General features: G+C 51.2%; 1 protein-coding gene across 2 annotated transcripts in view; it reads right to left on the bottom strand.

Moving 5' to 3' along the window:
• The window catches only part of SNED1 (sushi, nidogen and EGF like domains 1), an 87,272-nt gene that overhangs the window by 38,869 nt on the left and 29,021 nt on the right, over positions 1 to 19,382 (bottom strand). For both annotated transcript variants that reach the window (XM_025405532.1, XM_025405531.1), the window contains exons 2-10: positions 17,705 to 17,992; positions 14,605 to 14,745; positions 13,763 to 13,925; positions 11,853 to 11,978; positions 11,460 to 11,573; positions 8,648 to 8,761; positions 8,423 to 8,536; positions 491 to 616; positions 166 to 270 (exon numbers count right to left, since the gene is read on the bottom strand). In XM_025405532.1, coding sequence (XP_025261317.1) covers positions 166 to 270; positions 491 to 616; positions 8,423 to 8,536; positions 8,648 to 8,761; positions 11,460 to 11,573; positions 11,853 to 11,978; positions 13,763 to 13,925; positions 14,605 to 14,745; positions 17,705 to 17,992 — 1,291 coding nt within the window. The remainder of the gene's footprint in view (positions 1 to 165; positions 271 to 490; positions 617 to 8,422; positions 8,537 to 8,647; positions 8,762 to 11,459; positions 11,574 to 11,852; positions 11,979 to 13,762; positions 13,926 to 14,604; positions 14,746 to 17,704; positions 17,993 to 19,382) is intronic.

Raw genomic sequence — 19,382 nt, 5'->3', positions numbered from 1 at the left:
GGGGCCCCAACAGGTTCAGGCACTCTTGTGGCTAGGCCCTCCTGGGGTGGGGGTAGGACCAATGGTGGACAGTCCGGACCCATGGACCCCAGCCCAAGCCACCATTCATTTTCTGATTATGAGGATGCTCAGGGACAGGGCAGGAAGGGTGCCCGGGACACCTACCAAATTCACAGAGAAGCCCAAAGAATCCCGGGGGGCACTGGCAGAGGGTGGTGTTGGCGCCCAGGCATCTGCCTCCGTTACGGCACTCACAGTCATCGGGGACTCCTGCCACGGAGAGAGGGAGGAGCCTCCCATGTGGGGGCGCAGAAAGATGGCACCCTCGCTCCAGACCCTGCCCTGCTCCTGACCAATTCCCATACAAACTGCAGTGTATGCACACTCACACGTTTCTTCTCGGGGTGTTTCCTGCATGCACCCACAGGAGGGCCCTCCCTGGGTCTCCTGCCCCAGCCCTAAAACGGCAGCCCTTGCAGCCCAGACGCACTCTGCCTGCAGTCCAGGCCCATGAAGCCTTCGGGGCACTCGCACACGTAGCCCTGGTCTGCATCCACACAGGTGCCCCCATTGTGGCAAGGGGCCGAGAGGCAGGCGTCGGGCACTGGGTGGTCTCCTGCAAGAACAACAGCGGTCACCAGCGGCCACGCAGGGAGCGTGGGGAGAGTGGTCTCCCCGCCCAGCTCCAATGGCACATTTGGGTTTTCACCTCTGTTCTCATTCCCAAGTGGAACTGAAGCCAGAAGCTTATTTCTGGAAATGGATTTGTAGCCGCGCTGCACCCCGTGGAGCTCAGCATCTCCCAGCTCCTTCCTTGGACAGAAGAAGCAGCACCAGAGAAGCCACCCAGGATTGGACAGAAGAAGCACCAGAGAAGCCACCCAGGAATGGACAGAACAAGAAGCACCAGAGAAGTCACCCAGGATTGGACAGAACAAGCACCGGAAAAGCCATCCAGGGTTGGACAGAACAAGCACCAGAGAAGCCACCCAGGATTGGACAGAACGAGAAGCACCAGAGAAGCCGCCCAGGATTGGACAGAACAAGAAGCACCAGAGAAGCCACCCAGGATTGGACAGAACGAGAAGCACCAGAGAAGCCACCCAGGAATGGACAGAACAAGAAGCACCAGAGGAGTCACCCAGGAATGGACAGAACAAGAAGTGCCGGAGAAGATGTCCTGTCGACATGTTCTATGAACCACTGAGAGGGGAGTGCTGAAATCTCCACCAATAATTATGGACCTATTTCTCCTTGCAGTTCAGTCAGCTTTTGCTTCATGTGAATAGGTGTTAATAGGTACAAGTATATCTAGAGTTATGTCTTCTGGATGAATTGACCCCTTTATCATTATAAAAGATCCCTCCTAATTCCCAGCAGTATTCCCTATTCTAAAGTTTAATTTATTTGATATTAATGTAGCCACTGCAGCAGCATTATCTTGATTAGTGTTTACCTAATATTATTGTTGTTGTTGTTATTATTATTATTATTGAGACAGAGTCTCGCTTTCTTGCCAGGCTGGGGTGCAGTGGCGCAATCTCGGCTCACTGCAACCTCCAACTCCCAGGTTCAAGCAGTTCTTCTGCCTCAGCCTCCTGAGTAGCTGGGATTACAAGCACGCGCTACCACACCCAGCTAATGTTTGTATTTTCAGTAGAGACGGGGTTTCACCATGTTGACCAGGATGGTCTTGATCTCCTGACCTCATGATCTGCCCACCTTGGCCTCCTCCCAAAGTGCTGGGATTACAGGGGTGAACCACCACTCCAGCTACTTTTTGGTTTTTAAAAGATGTTCAGTTTCTTCATATGCTTTCAAAATGTGTCTCTGTAAATTAGTATACAGTAAAATTGACTTTTGTTCACCACACCTCTATGAATTTTAACACATATATAGATTGGTTTAGCCCCCACCACAATCAGGATGCAGGACATTCCATCTCCCTAAAAGACTTCTTTGGTCTATCTCTTCAGAGTTGCAGAGCTCCTGTTACCCCTCAGTCCCTGGCAACTACTGATTTGTTCATCACTATAGTTTTGTTTTAGGAAGAATGCCATTTATGGAACCATACAGGATATAATCTTTGAGACTGGCTTCTTTCAGCATAATGCCTCTGAGATCCATCTAAGTTGTTGTATGTATCTATAATTGATACTTTTTATGACTGAGTAGTATTCCCCTGTACAGAGGTTCCATAATTTGTCTATCCATTCACCCAGAGAAGGGTATTTGGGTTTTGGAGTTTGGTGATTATAGATAGAAACAATATAACCATTTGTATATGGATTTGTGTGTGAACATAAGTTTTCATCTCTTTAGAGTTAATACCAAGGAGTGGGATTGCTGGGTCATATTACAAGCATATACTTAACCTTATTTAAAAAACCTGCCAAACTGTTTTCAGAGTGGCTGAACCATTTTGCATTTCCACTAAAAATGTGTGAGAGTTCCAGTTGCTCTGTATTTACACCAGGTCAGTATTTTTTTTTTAGACATTCTACTGGGTTTCTTGTAATTTCTTGTAGTGGTTTTTATTTGCATTTCACTAATGGCTGGTATTAATGACAAGAATATTTTTCCATCCATTTATTCACCACCATATATATATTTTGTGGCCAAGTGTCTGTTCAAGTCTTTTCTCCATTTTAAAAATTGGGTTGTTTGTTTTCTCACAGTTGAGATTCGAGAATTCTCGATGTATTCTGATCACAAGTCCTTTGTTGGGTATGAGTTTTGCAAATGTTTTCTCCTGGTCTGTAGCTTGTCTTTTTATTCTTTTAACCGTGTCTTTCACAAAGCAAAAGTTTTAAATTTTGATGAAGTCTAATTTATCTGTTTTTTTTTTTTAATGAATCATGCTTTTGCTGTCTTATCATCTAAGAATACTTTGCTTAAGACCAGGTCATAAAGATTTTTTTTTTTTTTGCCTATGTTTTCTTCTAAAAATATTATAGTTTTATGTTTTTCCATTTAGATCTATGATCCATTTTGAGTTAATCATTGTATAAGGTGTGAGGTTTAAGTTGAGGTTCTATATATACATATATATATGGATATCTAATTGTTTCAATCCCATTTGTTGAAAAGATTATCCTTTCTCCATTGGATTTAAATCATTTTCAAAAATTAATTGGCCATATTTGTTTGGGTTTAATTCTGAATTTCCTCTCCTGTTTCATTGATCCATGTGTCAGCTCCTTTGCCAATATCACACTGAATTGATCACTGTGGCTTTACAGTAAATCTTAATACTCAGTAGTGTGATTCCTCAAAATTTATTCTTCATCAAAACTGTCTTGGTTTTCTAAATTTTCTTTCCATACAAATTTTAGAAGCAGTTTGTCTACATTCACAAAATATTCTGCTGAGACCTCTGTTGGAATCATGTTATCTGTAAATCAATTCAGAGAGCACTGCCATATTTACTATGTTGAGTCTTCTAATCCATGAACATGGTATGTCTCTCCATTTACTTGATCTTGATTTCTTTCATCAGCACTTTGTAGTTTTTCAGCATACAAATTCTCTAATGTTTTATTAGATTTATACTAAAGTCTTTCAACTTTAGAGGTTTACTGACAATACCATTATAAATTGTATTGTCAAATTATAAATGGTATTGTCAATAAAATTTTAGATCAGATTACACAGATTCTGCCAACTTAGGGGAGCTCAGGAGTTCATAAATAACTTTATGGAGTTGCTGTCCCAAGATTCACCCTCCAGAGTTTCCCCAGTACTTTCCAGTTTTCTGGGGCTACCTTTTTCAGTCCTCTGGCAAAAATGTTGGGGCTTTTACTTCCTTACCGTGCCACTTTTATAATGATGGCATTCGTGGCTGGGACCAAGTAATGGGATGACAGAGAAAGGGAAAAACAACAGGAAAGGGAAAAACAATACCCAACCCCTTTGAAACCACAGCACCTCCAACTGGAGAGGAAGGTTTCTTCCCTCGCAGTGTAAAGACACTTGAGGACTCCCCAACTTCTGCACTGGCAGCCCTGCTTCTTAAGCGGGACTAGAGGGCTTCTCCTGGAGCACTCTTTTTGTCCATGTGGAGGCTTACTTCTGGTTCTGAGGTGGTTTTGAGTCCAGGCTGGGGGGATACCGAAGCAAAAAACAAACAATGGTAAACTCACCACTGGTTTGGTGGCACTTCAAAGCTTGGTCTTCTTCCCCAATCCACCTGCTACTATTGACTTTTCAGAGTCCTCTGATAGCTACTCCATGCATTCTGTCCAGGATTGTAGCTGTATTCAGTGGGGGAGAGACAGGGGTAGACTGTGCTTACTCTATCTTTCTCAGAACAGAAACCCATTCTATTACTTTACAATTATCTGTGTCTTTATACTTAGAGTGGGTTCTTGTGATGGCGTATAGTTGGGTATTGCTTTTCAATTCAATCTGACAATCTTTGCCTTTTAATTTGTATGTTTACTCATTTTAATTTTAATGTAACTACTAATATGACTAGATTGAACCTATCATCTTGCTTTCGGTTTTCACTTGTCCCACTTCTTTCTTTTTTTCCTCTCTTCCTGCCTTCTGGATTGAGTATTTTTAGGATTCAATTTCTATCTCCACAATTGGTTTATTGGCTATAATTCTTTATTATTATTTTTCACTTGTTGTTTTGGGTTTACAATGTGTATCTTTTACTTACACAGCCTACCTTCAAACAACATTATACCACTTTATATAATATAGGGACCTTACAATATTATACTTCCATTTCTTCCTATCTTTTACATTGGAGTTGGTAAACTATAACCCACAGACCAAATTTTACCTGCCATCAATTTTTTAAAGTACAGTTTTATTGGAACACAGCCATACCTATTCATTTATGTATTGTCTATGGCTGGCTGCTTTCACATTACAATGGTAGAGTTGAATTGTGATAGAGACCATACGGCTCAAAAAGCCAAAAGTATTTACTATCTGGCCCTTTACAGAAAAAGTTTGCACACCTTGGTTTTTGTTATTGGAGTCATCTATTTTATTTCTGCATATGTTATAAGCTTTATTATTTTATTTTAAAAATTATCTTTAAAGGGATTAAAAAGTCTTCAACCTACATATTTATCATTTTTAACAATCTTCATTCTTTTGCGTAGATCCAGATTTTCCCTTGGTACCAGTTTTTTTTTTTTTTTCTTCTGTCTAAATAATTTCATTTAACATTTTCTTGTAATGCAGGTATGCTGGTGATGAATACTCTTCATTTTTGTTTGTGTAAAAAAGTCTTTATTTCAGCTTAACTTTTGAAATGTAGTTTTGCTGGTAATACACTACAGTACGTTGATGGTTTTTTTCTTTCAGTACTTTAAAGGTGTTACTCCGGTGTCTCCTGGTTTGCATTGTTGTTGATGAGAAGTCTGTTGTCATTCTTGTTTCTCTGTATGTAATGTGGCTTTTTCCTCTGGCTGTTTTTGAGATTTTTCATCATTAGTTTTCAGCAATTTGATTATGGTTTGACTTTGTGTGGTTTTCTTCATGCTTTTCTTGGAAATGTGGGTTTTAGTTTTCATCAAATTTGGAAAGCGTTTGGGTATTATTTCTTCACATACTTTTTCGAAAACACCCATCTCCATCCTCCTTCACAGACTCCAGATACGTGGATCCTATTACCCTAATACCATTCTGCATGCTGCTGAAGATCTCTTCTTTTTCTTTTAGTCTTATTCTCTGTGATGCATCTTGAATTGTTCTGTTTCACTCTTCAGGTTCATTGATCTTTCCTTCTGCAATATCTAACCTGCTGTAAATACTATTCAGCGTATTTTAAAAACTCAGATAGGGAGGCTGAGACGGGTGGATCACGAGGTCAGGAGAGCAAGACCAGCCTGGCTAACATGGTGAAACCCCGTCTCTACTAAAAAATCCAAAAAAATTAGCCGGGCGAGGTGGCGGCGCCTGTAGTCCCAGCTACTTGGGAGGCTGAGGCAGGAGAATGGCGTGAACCTGGGAGGCGGAGCTTGCAGTGAGCTGAGATCCGGCCACTGCACTCCAGCCTGGGCGACAGAGCCAGACTCCATCTCAAAAAACAAAACAAACAAACAAACTAAATAAATAAATAAATAAAAACTCAGATATATTTTTCATCTCTGCAAGTTTTAAAAAATACCTTCTACTTCTTATTATGTTTTTTCCCTCTCAACAATCTTGATTATAGGAGTACATTCGTAATAGATAATTAAACATTTGTATCTGCTAATTCTATCATTGCCTGTTTCTATTGATCTATTTTTCTCCTGGCTGTGAGTTACATTTCACTTCTTTGTAGACCTGATAATTTTTGACTGGGTATTTTGGAGTTCTGGATTCTGTTACATTACTGATATACTCCTGTTAAGGAGTATATAGGATTTCATTCTGGCACATGGCTAAATGACTTAGGATCAGTTTGATCCTTTTAAGCTTTCTTTAAGATTTGTTAGCGCAGGTTGACATTAGTCTTATTTCAGCACTACTAAAGTGACACCCCACTGAGGACTCTACACAATAGATTACCAGCCCTGTTTGAGCTCCAGGAACTGTCTGACTTACTGCTTTCTAGTGGTTCTTTCCCCAGCCTTGAGGATTTCATCCTGAGCCTGATGATACTGAGCCAAAATTCAGGGAGGTCTCCTCTTGATCTCATGCTCCCTCCTGCCTCAGGAGCACCGTCCTGTAGCCATTGAACTAGGATCTTCATCTCCTCAATTCAGATGGACTGCTGGACTCTCAGTTCCTCCTCCCAACACAGTGGCCTGGAAACTACCCCGGGCAGAATCTGGGGCAATTGTAGGGCTCACCTCATTTGATTCCTTTTTCTCAGGGATGACAGGCTTGTGCTGTCTGTTGTCCAATGGCTGAACAAGGGGTTACACAAATTTTGTCTGTTTTTCTAGGTGATGACAGTGAGAGGGAAATTCCAAGAGCAGTTAATTCTTATTGGCTAGAAGCAGAAGACTAGAAACTCTTTTTTGTAGTCTCCAATTTGTGCCCAACTTCCTGTCAGACCTGATTAGACTGTCAGCATCTGCGCCTTGTAATACAGTCAATCAGCCCTTACATTAGCACAAGTGTCAGTCTGTTGTTTCTTCCTTCTTCTTCTTTTTTTTTTTTTTTTTTTTTTTTTGAGACAGAGTCTCCACTCATTCTGTCGCCCAGGCTGGAGTGCATTGGTGTGATCTCAGCTCACTGCAACCTCTGCCTCCTGCTGGGTTCAAGCAATTCTCCAGCCTCAACCTCCCAAGTAGCTGGGATTACAGGTGTGCACCACCACATCTGGCTAACTTTTGTATTTTTAGTACAGATGGGGTTTCACCATGTTGGCCAGGCTGGTCTTGAACTCCTGACCTTAAGTGATCCACCTGCCTCGGCATTCCAAAGTGCCCAAAGTGCTGGGATTACAGGCATAAGCCACCGCACCCAGCCAGTCTGTTTCTTATTATTCACGTCTACTTGCATTATTATTCTGTACGAAACACGGTTTATTTGCAAAAATCTTTTGAAACCCCTTGTTTCCTGACATGAATTTAGGGAAATACACTGATATTTAGATAACAATCTGGGCAAAGTGAGCTGTGACATGGAACAGTGACTTTAAAGCAGCCAAATAGGTGAGGCTGCCTCCTCCTGCTCCTGCTCTGCAGAGCACCACCCTCCCCTCAGGACACACCCTGGCCTCCCATGCCCTCGGCAAAGACTGATGGAGGGCCCATGACCCTCTGTGTCTTATGGGTAAAACAGAATTCCCTCCTTAATTTTTTAAATAAAAATAACCTGAATAGTTTGTCTTTATCATCTCCCTGGAGAGAAGCAGCACCTGCTGTGTCCATAGAGGTCGGCACAGCGGGTGAGCCTCTGGAGGCAGGTGCAACAATCAGACACGAAAGCCATTTTTATACTGTGGGCTGTAATCTCCAGTTGGCCTTTTAATTCCTCTAACAAGTCACAACTAGCAGTTAAACAATACAAAATAGAATAGAAAATAGTGAAAGGTCAGTTTTCTTTCTGATTCCCATTACTTTCCCTTGTGTGCTGAGGGTTCTAGAGTAGGAAAGGAAGATGTTAAAAAGTCAAGAGTCACCCAGGCTGGAAGAAGAGCCTTGGGAACTTTGTCATCCCTCCCGGCACTTCACAGATGGAAACCAAGGCCCAGAGAGGGGAAGGGGTTGCTCAGCCTCACACAGCACCTTGGAGGCAGCATCCATCTTTTGCTTCCTATTTTCCCTGCAGTTGGTGGCTGAGGATCCAGGCTGAGCGGGAAGCGCTGGGGAGTGGGAAGCGGGCAGAGGCATCCCCCCCCCACCCCAGAGGCAGGTGTGAGGTGAGTCAGACGGCGAGGCAGGAAGGGGAAAGTGGCTATGGTGGTATTCACGGCACAAGGCCACCATCAGCCATGGTGGGCTCCAGGCACTTGGCCAGTTACCTGTCTCACAGTGAAGTCCCTTGAAGGGCTCTGCACACAAGCAGGTGTAATTCCCCACTAGGTCAACACAAGAGCCTCCGTTCAGGCAGGGGTCAGGGCTGCAGTCGTCGACATCTGAGGGGCAGCAGAGGTGGGGGCTTTGCTTGAGCCAGGCCACGACCACCCTGTGCCCAGCACCTGGCCACAGGCAGGAGTCCCTCTCCAACCCGAAGCCAGGCCACTCACCCGTCTCACAAGCTGCTCCAGTGTATCCAGCCTGGCACACACACACCGCAGAACTGTTCTCCACCTGGCACTGGCCACCATTTTGACACTCTTTGGTGTCACAGGGAGATTGGGCTAGAGTGAAGAGATGTAGACAGGATGATGGACTCCCAGCTGTGGTTACCTGATGGGACAGAAACCCCTGGGACGTACACTGAGCCCCATCCCTGACGGGCCTGCAGGGCAGGGGGGCCTGGCAGGCAGGTTTCTGAGGGGGCAACAGGCAAGGAAGAGGCCAGGCCTGGCCAGACAGTCCTGACTGGCCACCTGAAGCTCCATCTGAACTAGGTCTAATTCAGCAAACCTGGGATGGAGGGAGGAGTGTATATGCTGGGCAGGGGCAAATGGGAGTGCACGGAACCCACTCCCACTCTTGGGGGACGGTCCCTCCCCAGGTGGCTCTTATTCCAAGCGGACTGTGACGAGCTGTTGTCGAGGATGCAGGCTGTGACTGAGCCTGGAAGGGTGTGCAGCACCCACGGTGTAGGAGTGGCCCCTGGGGCGAGAGGCTGGGTGGGGCAGGCAATGGCCTGTGCAGGAACAGCTAGGGCAAAGGGAGTCTGGTCCCCCGCTACTGAGTGGGAGTGAGCTAGGGGAGCCCACCCTCTGCCCTGCCTCCTTATCGGATGCTGACCCTCCTTGAGCCCAGAGCACCTGGCCCAGGTATCCCAGGTCTCTCCTTTGCCCCCAGGCAGCAGAGCCAGAAGCAGGGGGTAGCCACATCCCCTGTCTTACTGACAGCTCATACCCAAACAAACTCAGAAACCGGAGTGATAGCCAGAACGTGTGTCCCTCCCTGGAGTCATGGGGGAATGGTGGGGCCCTCTCCTCGGCACAGGAAAGAGACATGAGGGCCTGACCACTCCCCCAGGAGGTGTGAAAGCCCTTAGGTGGCTGATGGCACATGGTGATCCCTGTCTCCCTGACCCCAACTCCAGTAGGTGGAGCAGAACGTACGCCCTTGCCTGTAGTTGTGGGTGCCCCTGCTGTTATGAGCTCTGGGGGCCAAGGTGGCTTCTGAGACCAGGGAGCCTCTGGGGGGGGTCGCAGTGGGGAAGGCTTGTACCCAAGGCTTGTGCCACAGCTGCACTGAAAGCCAAGGCTCAGGGCTCAAGGCCATGTACACAACTGACATGCTGCAGAACTAAGACCTGAACCAGCCTCCTGGCACCAAGCCCCAAGCCCTCTTAGGGGACCTCACCAGGCTGTACGTCACAGAGGGGCTCCTGGAGCCTGGGGCATAGCCAAGGAGCAGCCCGTTCCTGGGAAGCTCTGCTCAGTCACCCTTGGGGACCCTCATCATAGGCCTGGGTCCTCCCGCAGCCAGGCCCCCAGCCAGCACTGCACAGGGAGAGCACTGAGCGAGAGGAAGGAGACATTGCCGGCCTCGCTGGCCTTTACCAAGGGGACAGAAGCCTGCAGGGCTGAGTCTGCCATGGTACCAACACCACAGAAGCCTGACTCCCACCCGTCTCATGTCAAGAACACGTGGGCAAGCAGGGCAGGAGTTTCTGGATGAAGAAAGGCTCCTTTGCATGGAGCTTGCTCCGACAGTGGCTATGGGAAGACAGTGGCAGGGGCCGGGGAACAAGGGATAACTGGGGTCACTGTGTTGTCACCCATGTGTGATCTGTAAACACACTGGCAAGCCCATCTCGCCGGGTGGGAATTGTGCTTTGCTCCTTTGGACCTTGAAGTCACGTTTCTGTTGCATTCCTGCAGAATTTGATTCTCATGTACTTTTAGGTGCAAAAGTCCCTTACTGCCACTCAACTATAGTTCTCTCCAGTACAAATATGTGTAAACGCTGGAATGAAATGCTTTAAAAAACTTCCCATGACCATAAATATCTGATAAGGATTGTTTTTTCTAGACTGAGATATTGATATAGTCACTATTTGAACACACTGATCTAAACAATCTATTACATGTTTTTATAAGTGATTGTCACACAGGACATGCACACCTGGCTGAGCCGGGTGGGAAGCAGCAGGTCACAGTGCTTTGATTTTAGGGGCTCCCTTTGCAAAGCTCCCTGAGCAGAGCCCTATGGTGAGATGGAGAGCAGGAATGGGGGGGGTGTCCACCTTTCTTTACCAGGTGGGTGAAGGGCATGGGTGAGGGGTCCAAAGAGGTGCTGGCGGAAGGGCAGTAAGTAGAGGCCGCCTCTGATGACAGCTGCTTCAAAAGAGCTGGGCTCTGAACTGGGAGGGCAAACAGAGGTTTGGAAGCAGCAGTGAGGATGGAGAGGGACTCCAGGCCCCACCTAGGCTGTGAGACCCCCTTTCCCTAAAGGCCCCCCGGGGGCAGGAGAGGGCAGGGACCGTGTGGCTGTGCCCTTCCTGCCCCACAGCCAGCCCATCTGACCCCAAAAGCACTGCACTTCCCCTCAAGCTGGTCCTGGGCTGAGAGGGGGTCTGACGGCCCCCCCACACTCCCTGACGGGTTCTCATCCAGGCCCTGGTGCCTGTCTGGCCCTGACCCTGGCCTGGTTTGGGACCTGGGCACTGGCCTGTTCTGAGGCCTCATCCCTGGTCCAAATGCCATGGCCTAGGAAGCCTGTGTGACTGGTCATGGCTCCTGCCCCCCACCCAGATATGGGCCTTTCCCTGGGCATCCGGGCTCTTCCACTCCCCGAGGGTGGCCTCTCTGGGCTGTCCGCCTTGCAGCACGCGCAGCTGCCGGACCTTCCTAGACCTCAGCCTTGTCCAGCTGTGTCTACCGCTATCCTGCACCCAGCAGGGCCACGGGGGCCCGCGTGGGTTCCTCTTACCTGTCTCACAGGTGGGTCCCCCAAAGCCGGCCGGGCACTGGCAGCGGAAGCTGTTGATGCCGTGAGTGCAGGTCCCGCCGTTCTGACAGGGCTGGGAGGCACATTCGTTCACGTCTGAAACATGGGCAGGCTGAGGCCTCAGCGGCAGGAACCCGGTTGAGGAGTTTCCTCCAAGGCCTCGGGTTGGGCCAGGGACGGAGGAGCAAGCCCGAGATTGGCTCAGAGAGGGCAGCAACTGCACGCGCCTGTGGTGCTCACCCCAGGGGACCATGGCGTTTGCTCCCCAGCGGTCCCCTAAGCAAGTCACCCACACCCTGGGGACAGAGACCCCTGGGTGCTCAGGGCCACTGGCGGAGCCTACGCGTTCCTCCTGAGCCCAGCACAGCCACTCACCCAGGTGGCACCTCCGCCCCGTGAAGCCCGAGAGGCAGGAGCAGGTGTAGGAGGGGTTGCCCGTGACACAGTCGTCGATGCACTTGCCACCGTTGAGGCAGGGACGCAGGGTCAGGCACACGGAGGCTGCAGACACAGGGAGGGGCTGGAGCCTCAGCCGCCGCTTCCGATTCTGCAGGAGAACCACTCCCATCCGCCTCTCCCTTCCCTCCCCTGACCCAGAAGGTTGGCCTCTGGGTGTCCGGGTGACCGCAGCAAAGCAGCCAGGTTTCAGGTTTCACTTTAGGTCGGAGCAGGGGAGCAGGGGCGGTGCTGGTGCTGTCGGCGTGGCCTCGGGAATGTGGCTTCGTGTGGGGCAGACTCCCTGGAGCGACTCCCACCAGCACCCTCCTGCTCCCTCCCTCCCTCCCAGCGCTCCTGGCGCCCCTCCCGGGTTCCTGGCCTGGAAAACCTGCGGCTGGCGCTCAGCCGTCACGGTCGACGTTTCTGGGACAAGGCAGGCCACGCAGGGGGTGCGGCCGGGGGCTGCAGGAGGGCTCTGTCCCGCTCTGGGGCCCGGGGTGGCAGCTCCTGGGCTCCCCGCCCCTTCAGCCCGACTCCCTAAGCTCAGATGCAGGCGGGGCCTGTTCGCGCCCCCGTGTGCGGGTAGCTCGGGCTCCTCGGGTCTCCGCTGCGGCGCCACCTGCAGCCCTCAGATGGCTCTTCCCGCCCGCGCCTGCATCTTTCTTCTTCCCACGATGCGCGCGGTGCTCTCCCCACTGCGTGGCGCGCCTCTACCCGCCACCCCCTCCCCGTGACGTGCCTCCAGCCCCCACCCCTACTACGCCCCACCTTCAACCCCGTGGCACACCTGCACCCCCCACCCCGTGGTACACCCCCAACTCCCACACCCTCTACCCCTCACTCCCAACCCTGTGGCGCACCTGCACCCCCCACCCCCGCCCCCACACTCTCTACCCCTCACCCCTCACCCCGTGGGGTGCCTGCACCCCGCCTCCGCCCCGACATTGGTGCGCCCACATCTGCTACCCCCGTCGTGTCCTCTGGGGACTCAGTGTTGTGGAGAAGCAGCCCCTCTCCCCTCTCGGTAGCCTAGATGCTGGCGGCTGGGACGTGAGTCTGGGGCAGGTTCCAGCGCGAGCCTCACTGTGGCCCAAGGCTTGGCAGGGCTTGTGAGGCGCAGCCCCCTTGGAGCGGATCAGTTGCTTGCCCTGGCCCCATGTGTAAACAGTGATTTCGAAGGCTCCTTGGCTCCTGAGGCCGCACAGCAGCAGGGCTGGGGCTACGATCCACGGCTCTGCTGCCACCCTGGCTGTTCCCACAGACCACGTGCCCACCCCTGGGAGGGACACCCACCCCGTCCATTTGTGCACTCTGGGCTGGAAGGACTCCTGGAACTCCCCTGTAGATGTGATGCTTGGGTTGTCAAGCAGACACCAAATCCCGCCAAGCAGCAAGCCCGCTGGCAGAAATCAGGACCTGGGCGGTAAGAGGACCTGCCCATGGGTGGCCCTGAGGGTCAGAGACCACATGCTTCTCCTCCCCCAGCCCAGGCAGAAGGCCGGGTGGGAATGAGGGGAGAGTACAGACCTCATGGTCCCAGGGAGAGGCGTCCCTGGGATCCTCCTCCCCTGAGGACCCACAACTCTTTACCCCTGAAACCCGCAGTCTCCAGAGAGTTCCCTCCAACCCAGAGCAGTGTGTGTGGGGGGTCTTCTCTAGGGGAAGCAGAGGCTCCAGGACCTGCCAGGCCTTCCTTAGTTTCACATGCCTGAGACGGGCTGGGCTGGAGACCCAAGTCCCCCTATTCTCCCGGTCAGCATCCAGCCCCCTTCCTCTCCACCTCTCCTTTGCCATCAGTCCCCTTCCTCAGCCCGCTCCCACCCCAAGCTGCTCCTCTGTCCTCTTACTTGTATGGCCGCAGCCCCCCACGCGCACCTGGGCATCATCGATTCTGAACGCCCAGCGCCCGGGCACACCCACGTTGGTGGTGGTCTCCACCTCGGCCATGTCTGCCGTGCGTGAGCCGGGGATACTGAAGTAACGCTGCCCATCACCCGCATTGAAGCCAGCCTGGGGGTGGGGTGGGGGCAGAGTGAGGGAGGCCAGTTCCCCAGGTCTACAGAGGGAGGGGTTTCCCTGCCCCCACCATGCTCCTGCCAGGGTCGGCAACCTCCCAGCCAAGTCCTGACCTCAGCCAACCGTTCCTGGGAGCCAAGGAGAGGGTTGGCCCTGGCTCCCCAGCCCAGTCCTCCAGCAGCTCACCTCTGGGCTCCTGGGCCTCCCCTGGGGCCAGGGGCAAGTATGACCCCAGAGGAAGCAGGTGGCCCGGAGGTGAGCAGGGGTGCGCACAGCCCAAAGGCACTCGGGCCTGGGGAGCACTGACCCTGTGGCCATTGTTCTGTTTCATTCCCTCCACACCCGGGGTTTCCTGTCAGCTGTGGTCCCTCGGGTCACTGGCTAGGCCAGACTGCAGGGCACAAGGAGCAGAGGACATTTCTGTTGCTGCCACAGCTGTTCAAGGGGGCTGCAGGGGCGGGGCGGGCAGGGCAATGGGACAAAGATGCCTTCAGGCCTGAGGATGTTTCTTTGTTTTCCGGCAGCAAGAGGCCTCAGGGATGGTCATGGATGACCTCTGCATGGTACGGGGGGTCTGCCTATGGTGGGCCCCTGTCTACCTCATCAGCTCATGACAGTCCTGGCTGTGGGGAGCAGGGGTCCCGAACACAGAGCACCCACTGCACTCGCCTACCTGGGCTGCAATGCCCCCCAGGCCAGTGGCGTTGCCCCCGCTGCTGGCGTGTGTGCCTGTGGTCCACACGATGGACTCATAGTTGAAGATGGTGAAGGAGAGCTTGCCGTCTGTGATGAGCACAGTCTGGAATGTGTTGACCTGCCGAGGAGAGGGGGCTGAACAGGGCCCTGCACTCCCCTTGGCCCATGGAAGCCCTGCCCTGTCCACCATCCTGGCACACTGTCATTGTCCACTGGGCCTCTGGCTTGCTCAATGTCTGTGTCTTCTAGCTGAACGAGCAGCCAAGGCAGGACCTTGGTGGCCTCATCCTCTGCTGTCTCCCAGAGCCTGCCACTCAGCAGAGGCCGTTCCCAACCCACAACTGTTGCTGGGGTGAGTGAAGCACCCGGGGTGGGTGTGGGGCCCACAGATGGGAGCAGACCTTGTCCCCTGCCTTTAGCCAGATCTACACAATCTCCTGTGTGAAGTGAGCAAAATTATAAAAAGGAAAAGAGGGAAGGTAAAAAGAACCAAGGAAGAGCCATGCTGCAGCGTTTAATAGGCCTCATGGTTTTCACAGAATTCTACTGCATGGAAATATCGGTGGGCAGCGTACAGATGAGAGACGCCAGATGAGAATCGAGCAAAGCATCAGGACTGTTTAAGAAATGATCTTGGGACAAACAGGAAAGCCCCTGAAAAAGAATCAGATCAGAGTCCTGCCTTTCACCACACACGAAAATAAATCCCAAATCCAATAAGGGTTTAAAGTGAAAGAAAAGTCCTAGAAGAAAATACAGGCGAATACGTATAACTCAGGAAACGGAAAGGACTTTTTAAGTGTGATGTTTGTTCACAGCAAAAACCAAAAGGGAGAATTATGCATTTGACTGCAAAGGGCTTCTGAATATTTAAAAAAATCCACAAGATCAAATTGAATGGCAAACAGTAATGTGAAAAACGTATTTATAACGCATAGGGCAGATAAAACTTTCCAGACCTTAGTTCAAGAACTACAGATCAATAAGAAAAAGTATCACAGAAAAAATGTCAGAGGGTATGAACAGACACAACACAGTAGAATATAAGTAACCAATAATATTAGAACACATTCAGCCCACTAGAAGTTAAAGATGTGTAAGTTAAAAAGTAGCACTATTGTTTTGTCTATAGAGCTAACAAAGCTGGAAAATGACAGCTGGGGTGCAAGGAAACCGGCGCTTCTAAATGTGGGTCCTCAGAGTATTGAATGTGTAGATTCTTTTTTTTTTCTTTGAGATGGAATCTCCCTCTGTCACCCAGGCTGGAGTGCAGTGGTGCGATAGCTCACTGCAACCTCTGCCTCCCAGGTTCAAGCAATTCTCCTGCCTCAGCCTCCCCAGTAGCTGGGATTACAGGCACCTGTCATCATGCCCAGCTGATTTTGGTATTTTTAGTAGACAGGGGAGTTCGCCATGTTGGCCAGGCTGGTCTCAAACTCCTGACCTCAGGTGATCCGTCTGACTTGGCCTTCCAAAGTGCTGGGATTACAGGCGTGAGCTACCACACCCAGCCTGAATGTGTACAGTTTTGAGATGAGAATTGGAATTCTGCAGGCGACAATTGCCCTTCTAAACACGTGTACCAGGACAGGATCATGAATAAGCCGACCTGAGCTATGCCGTGCCCACCTCAGGCCCCTGGGATTGCAGCTGTCCAGCCATGGGGTGCAGGTGAAACAAATTCGCATGCCGCCTGGTGCTGGGCTAGTTTGTAGTCACTGAGAAAGATGGGTGATTATACAGTGTACATGCCACTTATGTAAAAGTCAACATTAGAGAAACTACGTGCTCTGCTTTAGGAAAGTGAACATAAGTGCTATCACTCGGAAAACAAACGAAGACGTGAGGGCTGCAGAATTGGGGGGGTGGCACCGTCTAGGGGACAGGGCGGACTAGAGCCAGTAAGGGCCCATGGTGGGGCTCTGGGAGCTGGAGAGGCGCAATGAGGAGGTGCATGAAGCTGAACTGTCCATTTTCTGCCAATGAACCTGCTCCTGGAAGCGCTGCTGGCTGGGTTATGCTTCTGAGCACTTCCTGATGCCTGGCTGGAGTGACCCCATGGGGCAGATGCGTCCTGTCTGCTTCATCCAGGGCTGTCTGCCCAGTGCCTAGAACACTTGCCTGTCATTTGGAAGGTGCCCTTAAAAAGTGTTTATTAGGAGGCCCAGGTGGGCGGATCACCTGAGGTCAGGAGTTCGAGACCAGCCTGGCCAATATGGGGAAACCCCCTCTCTACTAAAAATAGAAAAGCATGCCTGTAATCCTAGCTACTCGGGAGGCTGAGGCAGGAGAATCGCTTGAACCTGGGAGGCGGAGGTTGCAGTAAGCCGAGATCGTGCTATTGCACTCCAGCCTGGGCAACAGAGCAAGATTGCGTCAAAAAAAAAAAAAAAAAAAAAAGTGTTTATTAAATGCATGAACAAACAGCTCTGAAAATGGCAGCTCTGCAACCAGTGCCTCTTTTCTAGGGAGTCACTGTCTGTCTTGCACAGCCATGATCCAGTGCCCAGTGCAGGCCTGGCCACAGTAGGTGCTGAGTAAATACATCTGCCACCGGAGTGGGCAGCTGTCCTTGTCAGGGAGTGTCAGCCCACCAGAACTCATCAGGCCTGCAAAGCGGCTGATTATTCTTGAGTCAACGTTTCTGTCATGTTTGGCATTATCAAGGAAGAGTATAAAACAGAATAACCTTAAAGTATAATAATAATAAAACAAAACAAAACAAAACAAAAAAAACAGAGTAACCTTCCAGTTTAACCTTTTGAGTACTGGGCCATTCCAAATGGAAATCCTCCTAACACCTATCAACCCACATGCCTCTCTCTGATGCGTGAGCTGCTGCTTTGGGGAATTTGGTGTTTCCTGGAGGCAAGTGGCTTTCAGGAACACTGGAGAAGGTGGGGGCCGTGTCCTCTTCTTACCTGTCTCTGTGGTTTTGACCACATGTTTCCCTCTTAGATATGGACCAGTGACTGTACCACACCCACATTAGCAAGTGGGGGCCCTGGTGTGGGGACACCCTGGGCCCTAGCCACACACACCACCCCTTCCCCCCCAGAACAAGTGCCTGGACTCACAGGGGATGAGGAACTGCCTCCAAAGAAGGTCACTCGGTACCAGGTGGCAACAAAAACCCAGGTGGCATTGAAGTCCAGGAGCTCGGGGAAGTAGTGTCTGACATCCTCCGTGGCTCGGCGCAGCGTGGCTGGGTCGGTGGCCTCCCGGTAGTACACATCGCCTGCACGCCGGTTGTCCACATCTGCCCAGAAGGCTGCCACCACGCAGCGGTCCTTGGCAATGGGGAAGGCCACTGGGGTGAACTGAGAAACCTCCTTCAAGAAGGAGATGATTCCGTTGTTGTTCACCTGGGAGGCAGAAAGCCAGAGCGGGGATTGACTGGGGGCTGTGGGCAAGCGGGTGGGTCCAGCAGCCTCCCTAGCCCCTGCTACCAGGCATCCTCTGAGGGGAAGCCAGTCTTGGGCAGGGCATCCCCAGGGTGGCCTGACAGTCCCCTGTCCCTGAGATGGGTCCAGCATGACCTGTTCCACCCCCTCCTGTCATACTGTGTGCTCAGGGCACAGGCTCTGACCTGCATGCAGTACCTGATGCCCTGCGGAGTGCCCAGCCTTGGTTGGCTGCTGTGGGGGTAGGAAAGCCCCGCTTTGGGTCCTGGCCTCAGTCAGTGGGGCACTCGGGCCTGCCCAGCAGCTACTGCTCCTCAGCTCTGCTCCAGCTGGGGCCTCAGGAGGCCAGACGGAGCCCCAGTATCTGAGCTAAGCCTGAAAGGGTGAGCAGGGGTCACACAAGGTGAGCTTAGGGGAGGGGTGCCCCCACTACAGAGGAGGTGGGATGGCCAGGGGCCAGCATGGCTGGGGAGGCTAGAAGGGCTGCAGTGGCCAAGTGGGGGAGCCTGTGCTTGGCCTCCAGGCAGTGGGGAGCCCCAAAAGGTTTCTGAGCAGCACCTCTGCAGTGAGATGCACATGCTTCAATCCTGGCCCCACACTCATGCCACTGGCTGTGCATCCATCCACGACGCAGCTCAGCTGCCGACCTCCCTGTGCCCTGGTTTTCTTACTTACCAGAAGGGGCTATGGCTGGAATGTTTGTGTCCCCCCAAATTCCTATGTTGAGACCCTAACTCCCAAAGAGATGGTGTTAGCAGGTGGGGACTCTGGGAGGTGATTAGGCAATAAAGGTAGAGCCCTGGTGAATGGGATGAGTGCCCTAGTAAAAGAAGCCCCAGAGAGCTGCCTTCTGCCATGGGAGGATACATAAGAAGACGCCATCTATGGCCCAGGAAGTGGGCCCTCACCAGTCACTGAGGCTGATGACAGTGCCTTGATCTTGGACTTCCCAGCCTCGAGAGCTGTGCAAACTACATTTCTGTTGCTTACAAACCACTCAGTCTAAGGCATTTTACCACAGCAGCTCGAGCTGACGAGAGCACTGGCTCTGACCTCACAGGGTGCTGGGCCCAGGTGACTGCGCCGCTGATCACAGTGGTCAGCTCTATGCTGTCATTATTTGCTACTGGCAAGAATGTGACCAGAACCATGCTTTTAGAAAAGACCCTCTGGACTTCCCCTTTGGGTGAAGCCTGGAACGGGCAATAAGGGGGTCCCAGAGTGGCAGTGCCCCTGCCTTCTACACTGAGGCAAAGGAAAACCCTCTCTAGAGGAAGATGGCATCATCTTAGGCCTCAAGTTATTCCTGCAAATAATTTTTCAAATACACAATCCAGGACACAGTCAAAGA

Source organism: Theropithecus gelada, chromosome 12 (assembly GCF_003255815.1).
Source record: "Theropithecus gelada isolate Dixy chromosome 12, Tgel_1.0, whole genome shotgun sequence".
Taxonomy (NCBI): Eukaryota; Metazoa; Chordata; class Mammalia; order Primates; family Cercopithecidae; genus Theropithecus; species Theropithecus gelada.
Note: the sequence above shows the minus strand (reverse complement) of the source record. Positions and strands in the feature narration are given on the sequence as shown.